At 40.9% G+C, this 12,758-nt stretch overlaps 2 protein-coding genes and 1 non-coding gene across 19 annotated transcripts in view; 2 read left to right on the forward strand and 1 right to left on the reverse strand.

Annotated features, from left to right (window-relative positions):
- Positions 1-12,758, forward strand: part of LOC118411089 (enoyl-[acyl-carrier-protein] reductase, mitochondrial-like) — a 112,285-nt gene that overhangs the window by 31,997 nt on the left and 67,530 nt on the right. The window lies entirely within an intron of this gene.
- On the forward strand, positions 7,762-7,833 carry Trnap-agg. The gene has a single exon. It is a non-coding gene; the product is annotated as a tRNA-Pro (tRNA).
- The window catches only part of LOC118411086 (neurogenic locus notch homolog protein 1-like), a 37,157-nt gene continuing 34,907 nt past the window's right edge, over positions 10,509-12,758 (reverse strand). For 13 of the 16 annotated variants that reach the window (XM_035813110.1, XM_035813109.1, XM_035813106.1 and 10 more), the window contains 4 exons: positions 12,380-12,523; positions 11,877-12,020; positions 11,355-11,498; positions 10,509-10,859 (listed from right to left, as the gene is read on the reverse strand). In XM_035813110.1, the coding sequence (XP_035669003.1) occupies positions 10,585-10,859; positions 11,355-11,498; positions 11,877-12,020; positions 12,380-12,523 (707 nt within the window). In that variant the 3' untranslated portion in view covers positions 10,509-10,584. The remainder of the gene's footprint in view (positions 10,860-11,354; positions 11,499-11,876; positions 12,021-12,379; positions 12,524-12,758) is intronic. The other 3 variants (XM_035813105.1, XM_035813104.1, XM_035813112.1) reach the window with 3 other exon arrangements.

Raw genomic sequence — 12,758 nt, forward strand, 5'->3', positions numbered from 1 at the left:
GCATATTGAATCCGAATGAGTTTAGATGAGTTAATGCTTGATTTGCTCTCATATTGGCTTCTACAGCTACAAAGAGCTAACGGTATTACTAACTAAAGGAAACATGCATACTACTAGTATATGCATTTATTGTCATGCAGATTACACAATAAAGTATTAGTAATTAGAACATTCTGTGTGATGTACTATCATTTTCGGCGCAGTGGCATACTCTGATGTCCACAACTTTCCCCTTGTATTTCTATGTGAACATTTGCGCTGCATTTGGTGCCAACGACAATAAAAAAAGGGACCTACTTAACTCGTAATGGTAGATTAACGTGCTTACATATTCAAGTCCGTATTGTGTCCGTATGGAATTCTTAGCCTGTGCCAGGCTCCACAGGTCCCGCGAAAAACAAAACTAGTTAAATAGTAGAAATTGGACACATATAGACAAACAACATGTCAGAGGTGTTAGCTGGCCGAGGAGTATGGTTTGCGACCACCTAACTCCTCTGGCATGTTATCTGGCTATATTTGGCAGATGTTGACTATTTTTCCAGCGACCTGTGGAGCATGGTAGAGGCTAGTTATTCCATACGGACCTCATAAGTACTTGATTATATACGGACGTTTGAACCCACCTTAAGTAAAAGTGCCCTGAAGCGTACATCAAATGGACAATAGGTGACATAACAAATTATCTCATGGCCCCTCAGACCACGTGCCTTGAGCCATACTTGCCATGACTAGACACGTGTCTAGTGCCATATGTCATAAAAAAAGTGGACACAACAGTTCTAATCCACTGTAGTACATAACAGAAAGGGGGCCCATGTTTGAGTTCACATTTCTCATAATCGGCAAAATCAAAATCAAATACTAACATGGATGGGAAGCATAAGAATTGATTTTTGGTCAAAAATAATTATGGGTCCGAGCGTTACTTACGTCTACGCATCTAGGTTAAAAGTGCTTCACCCCGTAGGTTAACCTACTAGTAGATTCACCAAGATTAGGATTTTACCATGGTCAATATTGACCGAAGGAGGCCATATATATATATATATATAGATTCACCAACCACGCGTTCTGTGGGCCGTTGGGTTAGTGTAAAAATCTCAGTGGTAGGATTTTCTTTATTGTTGGCTTGCATACAACTCTATAATGGTATTCTTTTTTTTTAATATCAGTCATTTTGTATCTAAACTATTGGTTAGATCTACGTGAAAACCTCAAACTTTGTGTATCGTTTTATGTAACGAAAGAACGCCTTAAAAAGTTAAAAAATTAAAATATTAAAGAAACTGAAACTCAGTTCTTAAGCTAGAAAGATGTTCTCATACACTGCTTTTCTGTTTCAGAAAATTTTCCTTGAAGAGACATTCGTTAAACTTTAGAGTCCGCAGCCTTGAATTTTCTTTGAACATTTTATGTAGCTTATGTTCGTGTTGCCATAAAAAGAGGCATTTTAGAAGTATTTACGTACTTTGGAACAAATACAGATAAGCAAAACAATGCAAGAATAGCAAAATATTGTAAGAAAAAACACATACTAACGTTACATGGTATATCGAATTGACCCCCTAAAATCTAACTGGAACTAGCTATAGGACCAAATCTTCGACGCTTGCAATTGGCCCTTTGACTGTTTTTCCCCTATTCCCCTCTCTCCATCTTATTGTTAATTTATGTAAAACAAAATTTTTTTTAACACATGATAAAATTTGACTTACCAGGGCGATAGCTTTAAGGTGCGGCCACGGTACGGAATCTTGAAAAGCGCCGTTCCACAAACTTCTCAACAAGGACACTCCGTACGGTATCATCAGTACGTACACCAACATCAACGCAGTGACGTTACGCTCACGTTCACGTTCAAGTTCGACGCCCGTGCCATTGCATTTGGTGACATTGTCTTCACTCGTGACATTGTCTTCACTCGTAACATTGGGACGTAGGTATCTCACCAGAGAGATCGCCGAAAGTTGAGAGAACGCGAAGCTACCGAGAACTACTAACCCGAGAAGTATGGATAGTAACAGCTTGAGAAGTTTCAGGTGAAGACCGGTTTCGCCAACCGTCTTTCCGCGACCATTTCCAGACTTGGACGGCTTCGCGTTCACGGTCAAATTTTCATCAGAAAAACTTGAAGCACCCTCTTGCTCTGACGACGCCATGCTACCTGTCGCTACTCCTCAAGTGACAAGCTTGCTTTTCAACGGGAGGGTGAACAGGAAAGGGGAAGTGAAAGCTGACGCGTATTTGCTGCTTACCGTTTGACACAGGTGCCTGTTACCTCACCTGACCGCCAGCATGACGCTCACACTAAAGACAAGGAAGTAAAAAAATTGACACCGCAGCCGAACGTTCAAACAAAGCGTGCCCCGCCCCGAAAAGACCGCATTCATTTTCAGTTAAGTATCTGTCAGTTTTGCCTTAGAGAGAAAATAGATAATAAATCGCACATTATCGTATACCGTAGACTGTTTTATGTATTTTGATGATAGTAACATACTATCTAGGTATTAATTTAAATAAAACGTAAATTCCCTAACATAATATTCTTTGCGTAAAGCTGGTAGCACTGACAACGATAAACTGTCAACAGTTATTATGATCATTATCACTGGGTGGGGCGACTACTCTCTCTTTGGCAGCCATGGGCTGAATTGCGAGGAGCTTACAATAGACGTAGCTAAATCGTAAGTGTTTGGAGTGGCTGCGATTAAGCGCTGAACTCAGGTGACCTCAATACGACAGTACTTACCTTAGTTGCGGCCACAGGACTGTAGGTTTTAAACCTCTCACACCGCAAAGGACCCCTTTTCTTTTCAATAAGTGTTGTGGGTTCTTCAACGTGCTCAGGGTCTGACTCTCCTCAAACGGGACCTCCATTTAACGTATTATCCGAGGGACGGCCCTAGCCGAAGCTAAGTACTTATTTTCACTTGTGTGATGTGAGGAAAGTCGTGCGTGCCCTTCCTGAGGGCACAAGATCGGTCACCGTCAGCGTGGTACGGATTTAAACACAGAGCATGCCGGCTGTGCATGAACGGCACAAACTCTTACAACCCCACGTTTTCGCCTGTAAACTCACTCACTCAATCATCTGATAGATAGAACTTTATTGCACGACAATTGTACATGGTACAAAGTATGGCAACAACTATTACATAAAGTACAAAAAAGAGGTATAGGATAAAGTTTAACATCGTAGTTAACATAACAATAAGGGCTAATATGCATAACTCATTCATGTAGCATCATAATGAAGTAGGCTAATCAGCTTCAGTATTCTTTCTAATAGCAAAGCATACATATATATGTGCCCAGTTGCACGTAAGGCTTGAGGAGGTTCTTCCTTCGTTGTCTATCGGCAGCAATTCTTGCTAAATTGGTGCCTCATCCAATGAGAAACCCTTCAGCTTTACCTCCTTAAAAGTTCTTAAAAGGATTGTGATGTCTAAAGCACCCCTCTATAATGTAACACATTTGTGACAACCGTCATGTGTAAAATAGTTATCACACACACACAGATACACACAAACACAAACACACACACACGTGCACACCCACGCACCCACCCACACACACACAAACACACACACACTCAAATGTAAATCATGCTAGCATAGTATCCTTTGGTCAGACAACACCATAGGATACTATGCTAACAAGATTAGCTACGCCGTGCAGAGATTGGCGCACCCGTTTGTACTTTGAACTACTCCAACCTCTACACTGTCAGATTCTCTTCACTAGCGATCCCTTCCCCCAATCCCTCGATTACCTGACTTAGGGAAGGCGGACACGAAAACATCATCGTCTCGGACTTCAAACGATTATTATGAATGGTTTTATTGATACAAACTCTCAGACTCTAACACTAGCAGCCCAGGGGCGGAATTGTTGTTAGACTTACATATACAAATCAGCATACAATACATGTCAGCCCAGGATGCCAGGATGGCGCAGCGTATTCAGTGCCCGATCGGATATAACACACATACACTGTCACGAGGTAGGTACAGACGCTGACTCGCTCTGCTGCATATATATGATCAACATGAGCGTTCCACTTAAGATCTATCCGCCTGTAGGAAAACCCCAATATCCTCATTACTTTCCACATGCTTCAAACCTTGCGGACTTACCGGAGGACTGTGAAACCGGGCACCCCGGAAGTAACAAAATGTCGCTGATGGTGCTTTATGACCAGCCATATTGAAGTGTACCTGGTTTAGACTGAAGCCTTAGTACAAGGGTGACTGTAGTGATTAAAAAAAACTTCTTTTCACATAGACCCATGTGTACGAATGTTTCCTTTAAATGTAACAGACGACGGTTGACAAATACCTACCGTAACAGCAAAACCCGGCTGGTGTCAATACAGTATGGGCTTGAAAGCGACACGAAAGGTCTTCGTTTACCTGGATGTCTAATATTCATAAACGTAACAAGACTGGTTATCTATCTAATATCATAGTCGCATGTAGCCATTGACCTTAAACGAAAGCATAACGAAAAATGAAAATGCATGGAATTTTCAACTTTCAAACAACAACAACTAGATTCCATAATTCTGATTGCTTTCATACTAATAAGCCAACCCCCCCCCCCTAACGACCTGGGGGTCAGAGGATTAGTTAGGTAGGTAGGTTCGCGCAAGGAAAAGGAGGTCAACGACCCAGTGGTCGATGACCTTTTGTGTCACTTTCAACCCCATGCTGTATTGACACCTGAGCGGAGTTTTGCTGTTACGGTAGTGATTTCTCAACCGTCGTCTGTTACATTAATTTAAAGCAAACATTCGTACACGTGGGTCGATGTGAAAAGAACTTTTTTCTTTTAAATCACTGCAGACCCTTGTACTAAGGCTTTGAGAGGGTCTGCATACTCTTTTCCGTAGGCTTAGGCAGCCTACTTTTATTTTCCGTAACTCGTAGGGAAAACCATCTTATCTACGTGTTTCGAAGCGTTGCGACTAAATTTAGCGTAATTGCCTTCCTTGATTTAGCGTAATACGCAGGGGGTTCTTCTGAATTCAGCGTAAATCGTTGTCGAGACCCCCCATGCAGACCCTCCTTTGATACAGTCCGAGCAACGTACACTTGCTTCAACATGGCTGTCCAGAAAGCACCACCGGCAACATTTTGTTACTTCCGGGGTGCCCGGTTCCACAGTCCACCGGTGAGCCAGCGCCGTTTGGAGCTGGTGGAATCGTTTCAAGTCCGAGACGATGACGTTTTCGTGTTCGGGTAGCCTTTATCCGTTGTTTTTAAAAATTGTATATTCGGGGATATCTAGTAGACGCACAATAGTTTCAAATTTCAAAATCTTCGATATGTAATTTGACATCATCGTCTGTCGACTTAATATAGCTAAATACTCTGTTTTGAAATGCAACGGATATAGGATACCATGCGGATGAAGGCGAACTAGCGTTAAATGTATCAATAAGAAATCTACAAGAAGAATGAAATTAAATTGATGTTAAGTTGATACCGGCTTAATTCTTCATATTTCTCTCGGCCTGATCATCTGTGTGGTCTGGTGATATGAATCTTGGTTATCTAAAAAATAAGACAACAAAAGCCAGCCTAGGTTTTCTGCCATGAATGCAGGTCCCCGTTTTGTCTAGTACATAACCTTCTTCCTAACTTCTGCTTGGAAATGAACTAGTTTCCCGCCCTAGGAACGACATGGACACAACAGATCGTATCACTCGTGACCACCGGAAGTAATATCAGCAAGGCCAGTATAATAACCTTGGGAAAACGGGTTCCGTGGCTGGGGAGAGCTGGCCTTCACGCAGATGCGCCGCCTATCATCTCCCAGCTGAAAGACAGCCCCTCCCCACGGCTGATAAAGACCCATCTGCCTTACAATATGCTGCCTAAACAAGCCCGAGAAGGGAAAAGGTATCTTCATATATAGCATTTAAGTATCATCGTCACCATCATCATTACCTTCGACAAGAAGTTATATTTTGCGTAGAAAAATTAAAATTGTGTTTTGCCTTAATGTGTAGGCCAACCGCATATCACTCGAGTAGCTGTGGATGGAATTTCATGATATTTCGTATTTGAGTAGCGGTTGCAGAAACAAAGGTTGTATTCGAAAATGGTGTGTGTATGTGTGTGTGTGTGCGGTTGCGGACACGATAACTAGATGCGTTGCGGATGGTTTTACATGATATATGGTACTTGAAGGCGAACAATCCATGATGGCGACAGGTAATTCTGAACCAGAAGGAATTGATGACATCAACAGAATAAACCATAATGTCGGTCTATCATTCTAGAGACAATATCAGTCGTAATGATATGAAGGGAAATCAGACATCTACAGGGCAAACTTTGCTATTACACATAGGTGCTAAGCAAGGGTCCATTTTCAGAATAGAGGTTTATAGCTTGGTTTTGATTTTTTAAGTCAATTTTGAGTCTATTTCTCTTCCTTTGTGGATGTAATAGGCAGTATACTTTCAGACCAAATTTTTCACGATTTTCAAGATTTGAATATAGAGGCTCTAGCACATGTTCAGCCCTAATTTGACATCATCAAGAGTTCAAATGACGCCACTGTCTTGTAAATTCGACTGTTTTGGTCCCTTTAAATATTGGGCGACGGTGTGGGGTGAGTTGGAACGATCTGTAATCTGCACGGAGTAGGCTATCTTGAATTTGCTTGTCTTTACATTATCCTTTTTACAACTGATAATTTTCACTTGTCCTTTTCCAAACACTGTAGAATATTCCTGACCTCCTTAACCAACCAACATGGCGGGCACGAAATGACGTCATAGTTACGTGACTACAAACCCACCATTTTGTGTGTGTCTGTCTCCACAGGACAGGTTGGTGACTGGAGGAACTGGTTCTCTCCGCAGCAGCTGGAGACATTCGAGGCTTTCCACCGGGAGAAAATGGCGGAAACAGATCTCACTTTTGAAGACGAAGAATAGATTTAACACATCGGATGAGCATGTAGTTGGCAGAATTTCTTTTTTTATGATTTTGATAGTTTTATTGTACTAATATTACCGGGAGAAAATGTCACATTAATAACTCAATTTTGAATAACGCAATCTGAAATCACAGTCCGATTTGATTCAGTAAGCTGTTGTTCTCATTCAACTGAATGCAGCGAAATACCGATACCTGAAAATCATTATCATTATGGAAGCTTTTTTTTATCACTTAACGCTTTTTTCTTTTAAAATAATGTCACTGTTTCATAGAAGATATCAACAACCGTGTGGACCCATTTTATTTATGTGTCAACGCAGCATACCTTAATCCAAAGCTTCCTTTATGAGCGCTGTCAGCAGTGATCTTTGCCTTTACGATGTGCTCGATTTTGAATGCAATGCAAGATGACGATTAAATCACAACAAAAAATTGTCATGTATTCTTTACCAACTCGCCTAATAAATACATGTACTGAACGAATTATGACTAAAGTGGAAAAGCTTAGACCTGGCTCTTCCTTCTCCTATGTCTCTAGATCAGGACCAATTTTAGGGAAATAATTTTAATAAGCTACTATAATCACTTAACTGTGACGTCTGCCTATTGAGTATTGTATGTCCAGGCCATCTAGATAGAGGCATTTACGGTATTTAAGCCAGGTCAAAGACCAAACAAATTTCTTGGAGTTAGCTAGAATCTCGCCAGGTGACGCACCGGAAAACCAAGGCACTGAGTGTGACCTTTGGTCGTGATTTCCGCTTGCCAACGTTGGACGAATTGGATATAGGCGGTTGGTATCGACGGCTCGCTGGTCTAGTGGTATGATTCTCGCTTAGGGTGCGAGAGGTCCCGGGTTCAATTCCCGGGCGAGCCCTGTTATTTTAAGCATATCGTCTCTCTTTTGCAACTATTATTACAATTTATTGTACAGACAGACAATTTTTTATACATATTTCACTGAATATTGCTACGAATACAAATGTCTCACTCAGCGGCCATGATAGATCTTAAACGAGTTCAATGAGGCAAACAAAAGACTGCCCATTACAATTACCAGTTCAGCCAATGGTGACATGGAAATTCGAAAATTGACCAATAAGGGAATTATTATGTTTTTATTTTTCATCTCGTAGGGGACTATAGAATCACTCTATGATACTCTAAGTTGCCTTATATTTCAGTGCATAACAATAATTATAAATAGTACACGTATTTATAATTTGATATTATGATATTGCGAAAATGAGTGTGGTCTGGGGGAAACTAAAAGGGAGCTGATTTTAGAAATAGGTTCTGTCTGTTTGCCTCATTGACCTCGTCTTCGATCTATTATGGCCACCGCCAGAGAAACGTATATTAGCATTTTCGTAGTAATAGGTTTGATATGGTTTCTTAATAACGGGGTAAACTGAAGATTCGCAGAAAACAGTAGCATGAAGTTTAGCCTTGGTAAGTATTCTCCGCCCCCAACGGCCTCTTCGAATTCCCAGCCAAGAATTTCTCTTAGTCATCATATATTATGGAAACATCGAAGTTTCCAGAACAAATATGTCAGAAAAAAAAATTCAGCGTGCGATTGACAGAAATCTGATAAGGAAAGCTAAACATCTAAACATCAAGCCTGAAGGAGAGGCTAACCCTGGCTAGGGAACGACGAACCTGGTGGTAACTCTCTATCTTCATGTCTACATTGCGCCCCCCCCCCCCAACGACCTGGAGGTCAAGGGACTAAGTAAGTAGGTAGGTGAACATCTAAACTTTACTCATGAGTCTGTGTTATTCAAATGTCATGAAAATAAAGACATACGGGTTGTTAGTAAATATTTTATTCTTAGTTCACTTTGATTACATCTAGTTCTAAATTCAAGTTCGATTTCGAACATTCTGTACCTCTACGGTGAACACAAATATAATAAAAAATAGTTAAGTAGCCTCCCCCATGAATTAGTAGCCTCTTCCATTGACCCCATGACCTGGACTGTCATGATTGCTTAAGCCTATGCCATTATTCAGACTTTAGTTACTTAGTTAACCTGATGGTTTATAAATGATAAAAGACACTAAAACAATACTCCTTTCAACGAGTAAAGCCGTAACTATAGCAAAATGTATCATTATAATGATGGAAGCATTCCAGTTATTATTTATGATACGATATATATATATATATATATATTGCTATGACTATATATGTATATTGCTATGACTATATAGTACTATGATGACATTAACGAATGACACGGTCACAATTAGGGTCTGTAGCCCCCGCTGGACTCTGAAGCTACAGATTTGCCCTTGTGGACTGCCGGATACCTCTGGGGTACCTCTCGGTGTTTTCACCCGGTAGCCGGGCCACAGGCTGATGTTAATGCCGAGGGGCATTCCACTCCAGAAGGGAGTCTTGTTTTCCAATAGATAATGTGGCAATGAATACATAATCATCCGAATTTTGTAGAATTCACCTTGGGAAGAATTACGTGATACAATAATGACACTCACTAAACCCAAGCAGACCCTACCCATGCATTCCCTATACGCATTGTCAACCTCACTGTGTTTATCGTACATATTTTCGGAATAATTGAGGTACGCTAAGCACACCGAGAAGGCAAATTGCTCGTAAGATAGCAAAGAATACAAGAACAAGACGGGATTTCTTAGCGAACCTGAAATTAGTTTTGGAACCTTAACTAAAGGTTTTGCATTGCATTCAGCCATAGGATTAATTCAATTAGAGAGTACTTGGGGAGTTTAGTAGAAGACTGAATGCTTTTGAGGCATGTGGAGCAACTGGGTACTTTATCGTATAATGTGAAGTAGTATGCAGTTTTTACTTCCTAAAATAAATATCTATCGGAAAATAACACTGTCGTGTGGAGTGGAATGCCCCTTTAAAAGAAATACGGGGCCCTGCCGTGCCTCAATGTAGCCGCATGGTGGCCCATGGGCCCATGTAGGGGTCACGTCCGGCAAAACAGTCCGTAAACTACCCACCGGGTCCCCTTTTACGAACTGTGACCGTAGCATAACACGTAGTCAAGCATAGCAGTAATTTACTAGTAAGTAAAAAAAAATACATATTGTATAAGTATGATCTAACATGGAATGAATAGTAATTTTTCATATTACTACATTGTAATATTCTATAGAATCATGAATTGATATACACCAACATCTTATCTTCTTGTCAACCTCAGATTAATAACTCGGATAGAATATTAGAAAAGTTGAAATCCCTGCATATAACTTTAGATTAACGATTTTTTTACTGGGGGGCCAATTCAATGCTACTAAATTAGTTTTCAGTGGTGCTCAAAACACACACACAATAAAAAGAAATGTAACAACTTGTAATTTAGGTAACACAGTTCGTTTCAACATTGGTATAATATAGAACAGAATGCAAAAAAAAAATACTGAGACTGTTTTAAATGAAAACAGATAGAAAAGTAAGAAAACAAACCAAATAATCGTAAATCTTACTCATGTCCATTACCGGTCCGGGTCTATATTTCTTGACTAAAGGTCTTCAACAACACGTGTTTCCTTTAATGCCATGTTTTCAGTTTTAAACTAAGGATTGGCAATTGAAAACAGATTCTATAGAATGTTAGGTGTCACCGTATTAAGTTGTGTCATAACTGCGGGCCCTTTTGGAATGTACCACGCATCCAGCTAAAGCGAAACCACAGACTGACAAAACGACCATCAAAGTATAAGCAAGTGGCGGAAAAAATGCAAAGTTTGCAGCTCCGGCCTGCAGTGAACATCCAGTTCCATTGATGACACCGTCCCCGGTATAATTAGCGTTACAAGCACAGCTGGCGTCCAGGGCTGGGGCGGGGTTGTCTGTGCAGGTGGCGTTCACATGGCACGGGTTGGGAGAACAGGCGTTGATGTCTGCGGTAAAATAAGATAACAATCAGCTCACTCACTCAGCATACAAGTGAGTGAGCTGATTGTTAGAGAAGCCTTCACATGGAACACCCCAGGAAAAAAGGGGAAGACCTAGAAAGAGGGGGAAGACCTAGAAAGAGGGGAAGACCTAGAAACACCTGGAGGCGACGCCTGGATGCAAAGCCTGGAGGCGGACGCGAGGAAGTCTGGCTACACATGGGGACAGCTGGAGGAAATGGCCCAGGACCGCCGGAGATGGAAGCAGCTAGTTCGTGGCCTATGCCCAAGGATGGGCAGTAGGCCCAAGTAAGTAAGTAAGTACTCAGCATACAAGTCAATCAAGAATTCTTCATGTTCTAAATAAACAATATAGGGAACATTATTTAGAACATTAGGCATTAGAGGGCTTTAGAGGTTTTGTCCATTAGCTGTGATACAAGATGGTACACGAAGTATTCTTTGTTCCGCAAGATTTGTATACTTTTTTTAATGTCATACCTGAACATCCAGTTCCGTTAGTCCGACCGTCTCCTGTATATCCGACTTTACAGGTACAGTTGGCGTCCAGTGAAGGGGCGGGGTGATCTGTACAGGTGGCCTGGGCGTGGCACGGGTTGGACGAGTTCGAGCAGACGTTAATGTCTGGATAAGGAAAAGGAAAATATAGAATTTCATTAAGGAAAAAATACATATTTCACTCCATGCATCTCCCTTAAGATGCATAATTGTATTGTTTTATATTAATTATTTTAGGAATGGACCTCCACAAGTTACTCAACCACTCCGAATTTAGTTTGCCGGTTTTTTCATTTTTTCATTTACTTTCACGTTGCTTTTTGAACCAGATTGGACTTTTTACAATAACGAAAGCTGCCCCCTTCCTAATTTCTGGTCATTTGGTTTTTATAATAATCCCAGGAATAATATCTGAAAAGGCCACAACTAAAAACAAAAACAAAACTAAACAAATCTTATACCTCATCCAATTTAACATCTAACTACTTGTTTTTTTATTAATACCTGAACATCCAGTTCCGTTAGTCCGACCGTCTCCTATATATCCTGTGTTACAGGTACAGTTGGCGTCCAGTGAAGGGGCGGGGTGATCTGTACAGGTGGCCTGGGCGTGGCAGGGGTTGGACGAGTTCGAGCAGGCGTTGATGTCTGCAATTGGTATTTAAAAAAAGACATTGAGTATCTTATGCATCATCAAAATATCTACAATTCAAAGTTATGAGCATAATATGACCTGAACACGAAAGTCGTAGATTCTTCTCGGTACACCTGGCTTCCGCTAGGTAGTCTTAAATCCTGAATTTGCCTTCTGTCTGATAATAGGTATATACACATGCAATACACTACCCATATGCTCATTACATATTATAGATCAATCTACTATTTCTAAACAGCTTTTTGAGGTAAAATGATTCAATTCTTAGGGTAATGCATTCCACCAAATTTTAGAATATCACTGAAGCATGTATATATACTTAGAAGTGTCACAATAAACGTAGAATATGTACCTAAACATCCAGTTCCGTTAGTTCGGCCATCTCCTGTGTATCCGACTTTACAGGTACAGTTGGCGTCCAGTGAAGGGGCGGGGTGATCTGTACAGGTGGCCTGGGCGTGGCAGGGGTTGGACGAGTTCGAGCAGGTGTTGATGTCTGGACAGGAAAATTCAAATCGAATAATGAAGAAAGAAAAAAAAGAATGATAGAACATGATCAAATCACCGTACTAAAGGAGCCCATAGACATTGCCATAAACAATACCCCAGGATCATGTTTTTGACACAATACCTGAACATCCAGTTCCGTTAGCGCGACCGTCTCCTGTATATCCTGTGTTACAGGTACAAGTTGCGTCCAGTGAAGGGGCGGGGTGATCTGTACAGGTGGC

The sequence above is a fragment of the Branchiostoma floridae genome, chromosome 3 (genome assembly GCF_000003815.2).
Source record: "Branchiostoma floridae strain S238N-H82 chromosome 3, Bfl_VNyyK, whole genome shotgun sequence".
Taxonomy (NCBI): Eukaryota; Metazoa; Chordata; class Leptocardii; order Amphioxiformes; family Branchiostomatidae; genus Branchiostoma; species Branchiostoma floridae.